The following is a 15,834-nucleotide window of genomic DNA, read 5'->3' as shown; positions in this document are numbered from 1 at the left end:
CGGTCCAACCTATTTTTTGGTTTCCTAGCAGTACAATATAAACAATTGTCTTGGATGAAAAACAACATCTTGTTTGGTTTCGGTGTTTTACCAGACTTCAAATCGTCCATAATTCTGGAACATTTGGCATCGGAAGATTGTAAGTTAATAATTCTTTGTCGCAAAATAGGTTCGACTTCAATCTGAGTGATATTTATATTATTAACTTCTCTTGACAAGTAATCAGCCGCAGCATTCAGCTTACCGGGACGGTGAACTATTTCGCAGTCAAATTGCGCCAAAGCCATGATCCAACGAGCAATTCTACTTGTGGGATCTCGCAAATGTAAGGTTTTACTAAGGGATGCTTGATCCGAAATAACAGTGAATTTTCGTGCCATCAAATAGTATTTGAAGTGGGAACAAGCCCAAACCACAGCGAGCATCTCTTTCTCAAAGGTGGAATAATTGAGTTCGGCGCCCTTTAACTTCCTACTAGCATACGCTATAGGGTGTAAATGACCCAATGCATCTGGTTGTGACAGAATCGCGCCTAAGGTGTGTTGAGAGGCATCGGTTGTTAGTGTGAAATTTTTTGTGAAATCTGGTAACATAAGTACTGGTTCTTTCAAGAATGCTTCTTTCAAGGTTTCGAATGCGTTTTGAGCTTCTTCGTTCCAATTGAAGGAAGTCGTTTGTTTTGTTAAGTTGGTCAAGGGTAAGGCTTTCTCGGCATAGTTTACTATAAATTTTCGATAAAAATTGGTGAGACCGAGGAATTGTCTTACTTGTTTCTTAGTTTCGGGGCATTTAAAAGCTTGTACAACTCTCAGGTTGGCCTTATCTGGGGACACCTCACCCTTAGAAATATGGAACCCCAAAAATGTTATATTTTGTTTCGCAAGGATGCACTTGGAAGGTTTCAATTTTAGCTTGTGTAGTGTAAGTCTGTCGAATAAGATCTTGAGCTTTTCGAGATGGGATGAAAAATCAGATGATGAGACAACGATATCATCTAAATAGCAAGCAATTTTGAATGGGGACAAATTTGCTAAAACAATTTGCATCAAACGAGAAAATGTGGCTGGAGCAGACTTCAGTCCAAAAGGCATTTTTAACCACATATAATGACCATCAGGTGTGCTAAAACCACACTTGTACACATCATCAGGATGTATCGCACATTGAAAATACCCTGATGTCAAGTCTAATGTGGAAAAATAGTGTGCCCCATGTAGAGAATCCACAAGCTCCGTAATATTTGGAAGTGGAAACGAATCGTCTAACGTTTTCTCGTTTAATTTCCTGAAATCAGTGACCAGCCGGAAAGAGTTATCTTTTTTCCTTACCAAACAGACTGGCGCACTATATGGGCTTGTAGATTCGGTAATGATACCTGCTTCTAGGAGGTCTTTTATTTGTTGGTCTAGTTCTTGTTTTAAATGAAACGGTACTCTATATGGCTTCTGTCGAACAGGGATAGAGTCCTTCAACGGAATGGTATGATACAATGTGTCGCAGCCTTCAAGATCTTTTACAGATTTCGCAAACAATTTTGGATACTGATTCAACAACTTCGTGAGTTCTTCCTTTTGAAAATCATCTAAATGGGAAAGGTCTAGCTGCTCGCTTCCCCACACATCGAAGGAGTCTGAGATAATTCCTTCAGTATCGTGAACAGTATCTACGGACGCAACGGTTTCGCTTGATTCAAAATGAGTTTCATCTAGAAGAGAAACTAGCTTCATCGACTTATTTAGGGTCACAGGTTGGTCAGTGAAATTCGCCACTTTTACAAAAATTTCACGATTTGGCAAAACCATGTTCACTGAACGGGACACAAATATACTTGAAAGGTGACGAATATTGCTTTCCAGCAAAACACAGGAGTTGACAGGGAAATCAGTATCAGATATTTTAACTTTAACCATATTTTCCGAAAAAGGTGAAAGAGTGACCTTTTTAGGCAAGACGCCAAATACCGAAGGAATGGAATCAGTTTTCGGAAGGTCCGGAAGTGGTTTCGATTTAGAAAAATTTATGCAATGCGATGATGAAATAAGTGCATTCTTACGAACAGAGACGTCGAAATTATTTTCTGTCAGAAAAGGAAAACCAAGAATGCCGATATAGTGGGATGAAAGAGCATTATGGGAAACATAAAAAGGTGTAATCACCTGTTGTTTTCCAAGAGGCAAGTTTACCCATACTTGTTCTTGTAGAACAACTTGCTCAGTAGCAATTCCTTTGATAATGACACGACACTGTTTTTTGTCTAACACATCGAAATTTTCCAGTACGTCTCCCTGTAAAATATTGATGGATGCTCCCGTATCAACCAGAAATGGAAATATCTTATTTTCGATGGCAATGTTTATGATGGGAAGATTCCTCTGGATTTTTTCCTCTGGATTTGTCATCGAATACAATGGCACCACCTCAGGGCCAGAAGAAGTGAGCTCTGGGTGCTCAAGAGCCCCTTCGGCCTGATCTAGTTTTTTGGAACCGTATTCGAGAAATTACTCATCTCCCCTATTGTATTAGAGTGGGATCCCAAATTGGGTCTATGCGATTGGCCCCGACCCCTAGAACTATACGAGAAGCATCGTCTCTGGGTATGACCTGGTTTCTTGCAAAACCAACAGACCACGGGACCTCTCGAATTCGTATTCATTGTTATCTGTGACAATTTATTTTGAATTTCTAACATACCCTCCGTTAACTGAGTAATGGCCTGTTGTTGTGAATGTACTAGCGCCATGAGTGGACTCGCAGTTGGCTCTAGTTGAGGAGCCGTTACTGCCTGAACTTCTTCAACTTCTCCAGGGTTAGAAAATGTCTGGGAAAGCCTCTCTTCCATTTTTGCTTGTTCCATTGCCCCTTCAAACGTTCTGTGGTTCATAGGCAGAACCAAGCGTTTCAGGTGCGGTCTTAGCCCTTCCACAAAAACGTTTCTTAATAATTCCCTGCGGGCCTGATCGGCAGCATCAGTGCCCTGCACCTGTTCGGGGATAGACTTATAAGAGAGTGCCTCCACTCTGGCTGCATACTCCCTGATGCTTTCATTGGGTTTTTGCCATGTCAAAAATAATTGGCGAGCATGTTCATGGGGGGACACCTTTTTGGAAAAATGGTCCAATATGGCCTTTTTGTATTGGTTGTATGTAGTGAAGCCACGTTTTTGCAAATTTTCTCGAAGGAAAGTTGCAGCTTCCCCCCTCATTTTGACCTCTATTATGAACACAAGGTCTTGATCTGTCAACTGACCATGACGAGATACTGCTTCCAGTTCAAAAAAAAACTGATTTGGGTCTTCACCCGAGAAGAAAGGGATTACGCTTAGATAAGACGTGAGATGGGGAGTGCCTTCTGCACGTCTTCTTCCCCTGCCCCTTGCCGGATGAGCCATAGTAACACCAAAAAACAATGAGAAAAATTTTAACTGATCATCAATTGAAACACATATATATACTTTATAGGTCACCCCTACGACAGAAAAATAAATTTCAGTTAAAGTTTTTTGAGAATACTCAACTTTACAAAAATACTTTGACTCCGATTAAATCATTATGGCAAATCAGAAAATAGCACAAAAGATGCTGTGTTGTTTCAGTGGTCAGGGCACCATTCTGTCTTGATCCTTCCTTCTTTAATTTATATTTTTCTTTGATTCAAAATTGGAATCCATTCACCCAGGTTCGAATAAATATTACCGGATCAAGACAAGGGGTTAAGCAATTCATTAGATGAAGGAAAACAACACAACACTTTCATGAGCAAGTAAATCAGTCATATTTTAAGGAAAAGAAGATATTTAATTTTTAACAATAGAAAATAATGGTGTAGGTAGCTACCTCTTAACAATTAAAAAGGTTATACAGATAAATGCAAACATCTACCAAATGAAGGTTAGATTTTCCGAGACAAAAGAAAAAAAAACAACATCGCTTTACAATGATTTAAATAAAAAAAACTTACATATTATCGTTCTGTCTATTTATGCAAACTACGGTTGACGCTCAAAAAGGTGAACATGGAGGTTTGTCCATAATGAAGACGGAATTTATTTTCCCGCATATTCTGCAGGTCACTGGCGGCTAGGAATCCTTCCTGTTGTTAGGAACACCTTTCAGGAGCAGGTTCGTAGGAGCACTCCTGTTGTTAAGAGCACCTCTCAGGAACAGGTTGGTAGGGGCACTCACCGACTGGCTACTATCACTAGCTGGCTACTATCGGCCTTTTGGAAGGCGAAGCCGTCCTCTATCATAGTAATTTCTGGAATGACCATTGATCCAGACCCTCCATCCATATGATTTCTGCTCTTTCGTGCCATCGTTATTTATCACATAGCGGTAGACGCACGCGATTTACTCGAGAACACAGGAGCGTGAATGCTACATTTCGGGTAGCGTAATTATTTTCAACGAGACACATAGTAAATTCAAATCACCAGCGAGCGAACATATATAACTCGCGCAAGCTTCAATTACAAGCGAGAGCAAAAACTCTCCTCCTACAGTAGCGTTGAAAAATTATCTCCCTAGAGACTGCCAGCGAATTTTCCCAGAGGGTAAGTTAAAAAGGCCCCTTGGCGATCCAAAACTATATGAAATTGTACTGAGTACAGGTCCTGAAGGGAACTATTCGGCGTTTTAATTTACAGTTGGCGGAGAAGGGAGAGAGAGAAGGGGAATGAGGTACAACAGAAAAAAGGGAAAAACTTAAGGGGACCGTTAAGACCTTCGGAGAAATTCTTCTCGCCAAGGACCCCTAATCACACCCCCTGAAAAACAAACATTACCTTATATGGCTCGATGACCATCTCCTTCACTCTCTTACAACCCTTTGTAATTCGACCCGTGTTTCTCATCTGGGGCCCCAAGGCAGCAGTACCGTGTACAACTGTATCTTAAGGCCTAAACTTTCTATAGAATAGATTTTGCTTTCTACTATTATTATTATTATATGTGCCATAATATATACAATTAAATATCGGTATAATCAAATGATTAATTATGTAAGATTCCACTGTACAAATACAACATAAGGCAAAATCTATTCAATATAATAATCTTTTCTTTTCTCTACAATTAAAACTATTTTAAGATTAAGTTAATGTAATGTTATGATGAATTTTGACAATTCAACATAACAATGGTTGAACATATGTAGGCTTGTAGCTCTCCATGGAGAGACTTTTTAACTGAGAAATCGGATCATATTTGCACCTCAAAGTTAGAAACCACATGATTTATACTGCATTATTACACCTCATTTACAAACAAAGCCCTCAGAGGCTGGTCACTATCTTTTAAAAATGGAAAGAAAAATTTCAAGCAATTTGAGGAGAATTTTATTCTCATTAAAATGCAAAGAGTACAAAATTTGACAAATTCTAAAATAGTTGAGCACTGAGGTATGACTAAGCCAATCACCATTCAGATAGAATGAAATCATCTTTCTTGTGTAATAAAAAAAACATTGAACCCTCTTAAGTTATCACAGAAACAGAAACATTATGATACTAATTATTAACAACATGTCAATATACTTAAATAAATGTGATTAATTTATCGATACATACTTGTTGAAATTTTTGCTGTTTTGTGACCACCCAAATCGAGGACCAGCTGTGGCTCGAACACCACCTCTCTTGAATTCAGCTGCATTTTGATTCAAATTCTCTGATCCTGTTCGTTTTATTCTGTTTTTCAAACCAAGAAATATCTCATTAATTGAACTGTGGAATATGCAACACTTTATCGTTTTATAAATGATTTTTCTGAGTTTGCATAATTTCTCTAGCTAAATGCATTGATTTACTGTAGCATTCCGCAGAAAAGTAAAACAATAATCATAAAAAAAAAAGTTAAACATGATTTCAGTAATACTACAACTTAACCATACATGCAACTCGTAAACAGTCCTCTGGGGTATTTTTAATGAATTAGTAAATACTGAATGTGTTGTATGTGCTACTGGGGTATGCATGGCCTTAATGTATTTATGTTGTCAGTATAATGCATTTTGTGCTGCCATCTGTCTTCCATGCTGTGAAGTGAAAAAGTACCTGCATTTTAATGTTAAGCAAGTATCGTTTTGAAAGTCTGCCTGCTCTCTGCAGAGGGACTCAACAATGGGGGATAAGCACCATTATAGGGTTACTAGATTCAAAAACTGAGAAAGAAGAACGCTTGCACGTGCACCCTTCCTTTTCCAAATTTTCACAACAAATGACGCCATTATACCGATAAAAAAATCACCACCACAACACAATTTTTTTCTCCTTAAGAATTTTACACCAGGTGGAAAGAAGAGTAGGATGACAACAGTCAAATAGATGTACAATAGTCTTGAAATTGAAACATTGACATTTTAACAGTGCTAGATAAAAAGCCAAAACGTTTCATCTTCCCCTTGCTTATGATGAATTGCTCTGATCAGGTTTGTTGCTTTGCCTGGAGCAAGGCAAGAGGTTTCTTTACCCTTTCTTTTCCTACCCTCAGAAAGTTTTTCCCCCTTTCGAAATGTTTGTTTCTTTTCTTTTTTGGCAGAGGCGATTCTAATATAAGAATCATCATTGAGTGTGTGTTGTTTGCACCCTATTTTCTTTATTTCTGAATGGAAGAGGTTAACACTTCCTCCCTCTCTACTTCAGGACAAGGCACTAACTGTTATGGAGAAAATTCCTGTAATCCAGGAATTAATCAAAGCTTGTAAAAATTTGTGTGGGGGAAGGAAACACGGGCACTCATATCAATGAATATAAGTTTCAGAATGAGAAAAAGGTTTTTTTGAAATGAGAAAAAAAAATTTCCCAGAAAAAGAAAAATAATTCCAGAAACCATAAAAGGAGGACAAAAGGGCAACAAATTTTCTAAAATATAACAGAATGCTTAAAATGACATAAATAAGGAGAACATGTCCTAAAGGGAAGGGCGTCTGGTAATCCAACACCATTAAAACATTTCACATGCATTTAAAAGTGGCACTAACTTTCCAAATATTCTTTTTATCCCCTTAGGCTTTTCATTTGTGATCTTGATAGGCGAAGATGACCGTCTAATACTAGAAATAGGTGCATGTACTGACTCAGGTAACTCTAGAGGACCATCATCTTCTGGTACTAAAGGAAAGAAAAAATAGGGAACTTATATAAGTTGGAGAAATATGAATTTTAAGCTGTATGTAAAAAACATTTTGCAATTTAATTATTTTTCTGATGTAAACTTTTCCAACCAGCAGAAAAAAATTAAAGTATATCAAAGTGCATGCATCCAGGCTTCCTTTTTTTCAAATTCAGGAAAAATTAACACTTTCAATGCAAATCTTTGATTTAGGCCACAAAAAAATTGACTACTAAAAGTATGATTAGGAGCAATTTTTTCAGTATATTTATCTCCTAGGGACAGACAATGTAATTTGAACGAAATAGAACATCAAGAGTAGGGATGGAACAAATAACGATTTGACCGAATACAGAATATTTGGCAGAATATCAATTTTCTTAAAATTCATCACAATTGCTATAAAATTTAGCCTCCTTATCAGAAATCTCATTGTTACGAGTCGACGATGTCTGTATCCATGCAAGACTGTTTTTCTTGTTAAGTGTTATTAATTATGAATGTGATAGCAATGAGTGTTGTGCTTTGCAAAAGTATCATACCATAAGACAAATATGCTGAGAGCCAATGACACCACAAGGTTTGAGGAAAATGATGGCTACCACATTGAACATGCTTTGCAACATATTTTAGAAACATGTTAAACCGATAGCTTCATGTCTTATTTTGTTTAACAATATTGCATAGTGCCATTTCCTGCTGGTGGTGAGTTTTTGATTTTTTTTTTAGAGGAAAATTAAATCCCACGACCTCCTATAAACTATTACCAAGTTTGATAACATTTTGCCCAGTATTTTTCCTTTCATGGTCGTTTGTGCAGTGAAAACTGTAAAGTGAAACTTTAATTATAAAGACCCTGTAGATTCTCCCAAAATTTTCCAAAATACAAGAAACAAATTTTATTGAAATGAAAACCATATAAAAGTTTTTAATCAATAGTTCCTTAAATAATCAATGAAGCTAATAATTAATAAAAAATTCAAAAGCAAAATAAGCATGTTAATCTAGAAAATTTGTTAAATGTAATAAGCAGTATCAATTTCAGTTCATGAAGTAGTCAAAATTTCCAGCATTGGAGTTAACCACCGCAACTTGGTAATAAAAATAAAATTATGAGCAATTAATACTATCACTACTGAACTTTAAATGCACCTCATACACATTCCTCCTATGGAATTTCTAATGAATTGGTACATGCAAGAACATGTTATGTGTGTGAGTATGGGTGACCCTAACAAATTTATGTTGTTAGGGTTGTGCTTGATTCATGTTCTTGCTACTTTGCCACACACCAACTCCAGTTATATATCACCATATGGCAATTTCCAACTAATGGAGTTGGGTGGGAAATGAAGGCGCCATCTATCAGTGGTCACCCCAGACTCGATAGGTAAAGAACTTTTTCTGATGTTCTTTTGGCTGGATTCGAACCTATGGACCTTGAAGGCAACCTTCACAGTGGAAGACAAGTACCTTACCACTGCGCAACTCAGGCTTCTTGCAGGTGCTGCCATTTGTTTTTCCAAATTTTGAATTGAAGATGGTTAATGCATAATTTTCCATGTTATGCAAGTATCAGTAAATACTACAAAACATAAGAAATATGTTTAATAATTTTTGGCCTATTCGTCACTGTGCATGAATTTTCATGAACATTTCAGTGGCTTGTATTGCAAATGAGGTATGTTTATTTTGTGTTTGGAAAAATCACAATATAAAAAAAACTGGCAATGATCGTCATCATATAATTATCAAATATCACAATTCGATTACATCCAACAAAAAAAATTTTTAAATAATTCCCAACATCTAACAATTTTTTTTTAAAAAGTGACTACATGGTAAATTAATTTTATCCTGGAGATGTTTGGTGGATAGACTGATGAAGTGCTTGCATCAAACGATCAAACTTATCATTCTAAGGAATATAGCAATATATTTTAAAGTTATCATGCTATGAACAGCATAAAAAAGCCATACACTTATCACACAGTATTCAATAATACTTTCAAAGACTAACCAACAACAGTCCATGCCACTTAATGCGATCACACCATGACTCAGGGTTTCTGATAACAATAACCGAATGATAATATCTAAAAAAAATCCTGTTTGCAAGTATAGTGGCTATGCATCCCGTTTGGTCGAACGGGACACATGGTAAACAGGTAAATGGTAAAATGAGACGACTTCTGTTTTTGTTCCTACATAATTGGTTGCAAAATATTCAATTATTATATTTTTTCCCCAAAGCAGGAGCATAATTAATACTCCGGACTGATTACAACATTAAGTTGGGGAATGTTTGTCAACAAGAGGGGAAGGGGGGAGCAACATCTTCTAGCCTACTACCTGGTCTTGCAGTTTGATAACGATAACTTACAGGAGGAAAAAGTAAGTTTGATTAAGCGTTAGCTTCATAATGTTAATAAAAACTTTTGATAGAAAACAAATTGATATTATCTAAAGCTTGATTACTATAAACAATTTTTTCTCATGTTATGATATTGTTCCGTTCTTTGCAAAAGTGATAGCAATACCTGAATGATAACATCATTCGTGATTTTAATAAACAGCATTGACTGTACTACAAATGCATGCAATACTAAAATGAGTAGGTACAATGAAATCAATATCGATACGACTTACTTGATGGGTATAAAAAGTAGTTAGTAAATTGGAAACAGGTGAGAAATGTAGCATCAGCATCAAGAAGCTAGGAGAGGGACATGCAAGGCAAAAGAGTGCAAAAAAAGGTTGGTTTAAATCAGAATGGGAACCATCACCTAATTCTGGTGCACTGGAGCTACGTTTTCCAGATCTCAATCTAAAAAACCCTTTACCGAAGGAGATACCAGAGGTTTTTGGCCTAGATTGCCTAAATGTATCCAGACCTGGATGATGCAGATTTTGAGATGACTGAGATGAGGGGTTTCTTTTGGGTGATGCCAACAGACTGCGATCCAGTGATGAGGAATTCGAAGAAGAATCGACCTTGTGTTGCTGGAGCTGGTGATGAATTTGTAACAGAATGTCGTTTCCATGCTGGCGAGGTACTGTACCATAGTGCCGTTTGGAAGGTGGTGTCTGTTTATATCCAAGCAGAAAAAAATATTAGGTTATACATATGTACTTTTTAATTAGAACCTATTTTTTTAAAATAAAACTATGATAAAAAAATTCCATGTAACAAAAATACAAAAATTGATTGAATCGTTAGAAAAATTTTCACAATTAATGAAAACTTTCAACCTTAAATTCTGCATGAAAAACTAAAAATGTCATATGTGTATAATTCTTACTTTACTCAAAGGAATTATAACATTATCGGTGCTTCTGGCTCGTTGAGAAAGGGCGGTGGATGTATGTGATGGGAGGCTATTGCATAAATTCTTCATGATTGGACTACACCTCAAACTCTGTGATTCTCTGAAAGACATGTTATGAATGTTATCGGGAACAGGAGAAGAGGAAGCCACAGGCTGCATACACAGACGAGGCACAAGAGGCGGCTTGACTGCCAACTTTTCATCCATATAAGAATCCTAAAAAGTCATACAGAGTTTATTGACTAAAAAATTTTTTGCCTTTAGATAAATTGATGAAATCACTAGAATGGGACTTTATATGTAATATACAAGGTGTCCCATAAATTTTTAAATAGTTTACAAATTCATAAAAGTTGGAGGAATCGGTCGTAATGTCCTTCCCCCCTCCCCCATATCCTGCAGCTGTACCCCTAGGCTGAGATCTTTCACAGGCCATCTCTAAAGTGAATTTATAGTGAGAAAACAAAAAAAAATTATAATAATCATCCCGGGCCCCACAGCTAGAGCCCTGTAAGCCATGCCATTGCGGGAGCCCATGGAATTGTTATACTTGAATACGGTTTACAAAAAATGTTATTCTTACTAAGAGGGATTTTTTTATACTGGAAAAAAATTTACTTCAGATTTCTGTCAATAGAGGGTGCTACACGACAGTCTAGCATTGGACCCGAACCTTTCTTCAATCACTCCTATGTCCAAAACTTTTGTAAAACTTCAGGCAACGATTTGTGTGCGGCTGAGGTGAAACAACTTCACAAATAGTGCTTTCTCCACCATGTCAAAATTACAATAATGAAAGCTGAAACTACCAAAATAATTTTTTGCAAGTGTATTTGTGAATTTACAGAGATATGGATTTACACAAGGCCAATGATCTAATAAATAGTGCAATTATTTTTTAATGCAATTTTTTTTTAAATTGGATAAATCCAAAATGCAAATTTCTACAACTTTTAACTCAGTGGTGGCCAAACTTTTCACAACCTATACCATTATGAAAGCTGAAGTTCTTACACATGCCATAGTACAAAACAAAAATCTCTTTGAGAGCCCCTTTTTTTCTCATTTAAGGTTGTTAGATGTCTCATACAGGGCTGTAGTGGGCCTTCTCTGGGCAGACTTTTGCTTAGAGCCCCTTCTTGAAAGGATTATCATTATGCAAAACAAATGTAAACTTTTGTGGGAGCCTCATTCAACTTGGGGCACCGATTGCCCTAGCCTAGTTACAGCCCTGTCTCATACATAATCATTCTATATCTTTAAGACATCTATCATGTCCAGAAAAATTTCTGTTGAATTTAAAAAAATATGAACCATTTTTCCTTTAAAAAAATTTGAGAATATTAGCATGCCATTAAGTGGCACATGTACAGCAAAGTTACCATTTAGCAGCACAATCTATTATTTTAGTCCTTTTAAAGCTCGCTCTATAGGAGTTATACTTTCTCATATCAAAAATTCTTATCTGAAATGGCCCCCCCCCCCTCCTTATTCTGAATATAGGAGATTCTATTATTTTTAAATTTCATAGAAAGGCAAATCTTATAATGCAGTGAATGAAAAATGAATAAGGTTAAAGCTCTAAATTAAAATGGCATTAAATTCGCATACTTTTCTTCCATCCCCTTCATAGATTCGGTCATGACTAGAATTGAGACAAGATCCATTCATGAAGCCATCAAAATCTTTAAATAAAAAGAAATTGCATTCAAGAACAAAGAAAAAAATTCACGTCAGGAATCAAAATTTTCTGTAGAAACTAGATAATTTTCAATTTTGTAACTAAGTCCTATTACACTTACTTTTCATTCCATGATCAGACAAAACCAATTCTTGAAGCTTTTTGTATCTATTCAAGGTTGTACTTAATTCTCGAATTTTGCTATCCTGAAACACGATGAGAGAAATGAAGTCAGTATATGTGATACAGTAAATACAAATTTATCACATTTTTTAAATAATATAAGACTTGGTGACTGAATGGTGACTCTCAAATGATAACTTTAAAAAAAATTAAACAGGTGCTTAGAAAATTAAAGAAAAACCAAAACTTCAAATAAAATTTGAACAATCAAAAACAATTTGAAAGATTATAGATTACTTTTTCATCATTAGCTGCTATAACTGAAGACAGAGCATTTTTCAACTTGTGAATCTCAGAATCTATAAAAAAATTAAACAATATTAGAAAACAAATCCAGGAAGTCAAAAGCACAAGGGGTATAAAACACATACAGTAGACTCTGGACTATCCGGCCTAATGTGACGGAAGGGCAGGCTGGATAACAAAAAAGCTGGATAGGCCAGAGTTCCACCTATGCTCGTTTCCTTGGCAAAATGTTTGATCATTTCCTTGACAAAAACGCAAAAAATATTCCCGACTTTCCTTGACCAAAACTCCTGAAGAGAGAAAAATTCAAAATCTTAACATGTCCTTAACATCCCTTCATGTAATTTTTCCTCATTTATGTGAAATATTTTTCATATTTCTGATTTCCCTCACCATTTTTCATTTTCCATACTTTCCAGGTATTGCTGGAAACCCCATTTCCACAAAATGCATAAATACTGATATAATATCAGTTTGAGGCATTATGTACCCACAACTTATTTAAACATTATCATGCTTCATAAATCATTGAATTCATACTATACAGGGTGATTAACAATTACCCTTCGCCACCTTTTACTCATGAAGCATTGATCCTAGAGCAGTGTTTCTCAACTGTTAGACCCTGACATCAGGCAAAACCAGCAGTGACTGGTTCACTTTCATTTTTACCCATCTATTTCCCATTAGTCTTATGTATGATCAGGCCTTCGACTCAAAAAAAATAAATCAACAGGAACATCTGGCTTCCAAAGGTTGAGAACCACTGTTCTAGAGACATGCATCCAATTAGGAAAAAACATCCAAATAACACGAAAAACTCAGATACATCATTCATGTTGTAAGGGGTTGTATAGTTATTAAATATAAAAATTAACTTTTACACGGACACCCTATACTCAAAAAACCAACTAGAAAGATATTGCCCAGTCTTTCTGGAGGCCAAAAAAAACATTTCGTTTCTAAATGCAATATTCACTGAGATAATTGAATTCAAAAGTTGGAGGGAAAATTGAGAAAGAACAGGACAAACTATCTGAAAACTCTTCTATACCTCATTTATGCTGTTTTTTCTCAGCTTTTCTTCCATTTATGAGCTCAAAGCTCCCAAAATCTCAACCAACATTGTGCTTGGAAACGTGGAAGTTTTTTTGTTGGCCACAGGAAAAACAGGGTTTTTGAGGACATGGTGTCCATATAAAAGGTTAATTTTTGTACTTCAATAACTGTACAACCTTTGCAAAATGGATGACATATCGGAGTTATACATTATTTGGATAGTTTTTACAATTGAAAGTATGCCTCTAGGATCATGGTTTCGCCAGTAAAATGTGGCAAAGGGGAAATAATGGAATCACCCTGTATAATAAAGTACTGTAACTTTCCTGCAGCAAAAAGAACAAAAATCTAACATTTGTCTTTTCTTTAATACCAGTTTCCAACCAAGCACACTAATTGGTATGAATATCTTATATTTATGAAAAAATAATTTATAGGAAATCTTACCATGATCAGATGTTGGAGTTATTGTCCCATTGCGTGCTAGCTTTGACTTCAAAAGAGCAAGATCTGCTTCTTTTTCTGCTAAACATGCACAAGTGAGTACCAATTCGCTCTACAGTAAATAGAAATAAATATTAAGATATACCCAATGCATATAAGCAACTTAAATGTTCAAAGATACAATTTTTTTTATTTCTCAAACTAAGTCGACTTGTAAATAAGAATTATAATTTGCTAGAGTACACAGGCATGCTATTATAGTCTGAACTGTCCCAGGCACTGGAATAGAGAGGGCACAAAATTCACCTTTTAACTGCTCCTGCATTACATGGTGGCACCAGAATATGTGCTTGTCCCAGCTGATAAAGTATCTAATTGCAGTCCCAGTCTGTTAGTTTATCATCATGGCTTGTTTTGCTTTCTTTCTCTCTTTTTAATGGTTTCATGTGATTTGAAACTTTGAGGCACAAATGCAAGCCAATCCCCTCCATTAAAAAGTCTCACCACAGATAGCAACAGGCAAGACCATAGCAAGAGGTGGGGGGACTTGAAGGTTTTGTCTCCAAACAAGACGTGGGAAAATGAATAAGGGGAAGGTGTGGCTAAATCGATTATTTACCACTTTGCCCCCCCCCCCGAACGAAATTTCTGGCTACGAGCCTGGGAACAGGCCTACAACAGTAAAAATATCCAATCATTACACTTCATTTACGTTTAGAAATATTTATGGCAGATGGCAGACCATAACATAGAAACAAACTTCATATTAGATTCACAACACATACATCCTTAGCTTCCAGCATGGCCCAGGTTTTCTTCCACCACCTGCACGGTGGTCCACCGCTCTTCGAGAAAGAATTTTGGGCCATGATCTGGTTAGGAGGAGGTAATGGTCTTCACAGGAATTTATTAAAAACTACCTTATCAAAAGAAAGATAGTTTTCTAATGTGTCAAGTCCTCTTGTAGCTGCGTAAACATAGATATGAATGCACATATTTTGAATTACCTCCAGCTTGCTTATTTTTTCCTCCAATTCTTGCCGTTGCTGTTCTGCTGTGGCAAGCTTTATTCTCAAAGCAGATATTTGCGACAACAAATCCAGCTTGCTATTTTCTAGAGATGATCTGGAGTCCATTTCCTATGAAATATGCATGCACAAGTCATTAATTTGTGCCTAAAATAAAATTCTCACATTGCAGACATAATTTGCTGAAAACAATATATATTTCAATACAAAATCCCATTATTTCTCCTTGTAGAAATGTTGCAACAAAATTTATCCTTTATTAGTGATGGTATAAAAACAATATATTTTCTTGTTGCAAATTAAATAAAAAAACAATAAATATTAATGTGTCTCATGGGTGATTGAATATTAATCAAATATAATCAGAAGCATATTTATGGGGGGAATGCATATTACGGGGATGAATGAGTGACAAGAAACTACAACAAGGCAGAGGTTCCCAAACTTTTTGAAGTGCGACTCCCTTTTGCCAGGAGTTTCATCAGTGACCTCTTTCATAATGTGACCGTGTGTCCCGTTTTCTAGGACATTGGTTTTTTTCTGTTAATTTTTTTTTTAATAATGTGATCTTCACGTATTCTCAAGAGATTAGCAGTGCTTTTCAGAAAAAGTGCTTTTTACTTTTCATAACCAATGATGAATAAAATCAAATTATTTTTCAATTTTTTGTTGGCAGAACTGTTATTATGAGATTTCAAACTACCCTCGTTTTTTATCTTCGAATCCTGTGGAGGGTGTCATTAACAGAGTCACAAGTG

At 36.0% G+C, this 15,834-nt stretch overlaps 1 protein-coding gene across 6 annotated transcripts in view; it reads right to left on the bottom strand.

Annotated features, from left to right (window-relative positions):
* Positions 1-15,834, bottom strand: part of LOC149069295 (liprin-beta-1-like) — a 65,410-nt gene that overhangs the window by 12,085 nt on the left and 37,491 nt on the right. For 4 of the 6 annotated variants that reach the window (XM_089249453.1, XM_089249451.1, XM_089249456.1 and 1 more), the window contains 9 exons: positions 15,056-15,187; positions 14,052-14,160; positions 12,537-12,598; positions 12,238-12,322; positions 12,047-12,120; positions 10,409-10,651; positions 9,893-10,193; positions 6,976-7,105; positions 5,564-5,683 (listed from right to left, as the gene is read on the bottom strand). In XM_089249453.1, the coding sequence (XP_089105579.1) occupies positions 5,564-5,683; positions 6,976-7,105; positions 9,893-10,193; positions 10,409-10,651; positions 12,047-12,120; positions 12,238-12,322; positions 12,537-12,598; positions 14,052-14,160; positions 15,056-15,187 (1,256 nt within the window). The remainder of the gene's footprint in view (positions 1-5,563; positions 5,684-6,975; positions 7,106-9,892; positions 10,194-10,408; positions 10,652-12,046; positions 12,121-12,237; positions 12,323-12,536; positions 12,599-14,051; positions 14,161-15,055; positions 15,188-15,834) is intronic. The other 2 variants (XM_089249454.1, XM_089249452.1) reach the window with 1 other exon arrangement.

The sequence above is a fragment of the Pholcus phalangioides genome, unplaced genomic scaffold, assembly GCF_987345545.1.
Source record: "Pholcus phalangioides strain wild (caught in Gottingen) unplaced genomic scaffold, Ppha-v1.0 ptg000022l_1, whole genome shotgun sequence".
Classification (NCBI taxonomy): domain Eukaryota; kingdom Metazoa; phylum Arthropoda; class Arachnida; order Araneae; family Pholcidae; genus Pholcus; species Pholcus phalangioides.
The sequence above is the reverse complement of the archived record's forward strand: the minus strand, read 5'-3'. Positions and strand labels throughout refer to the sequence as shown.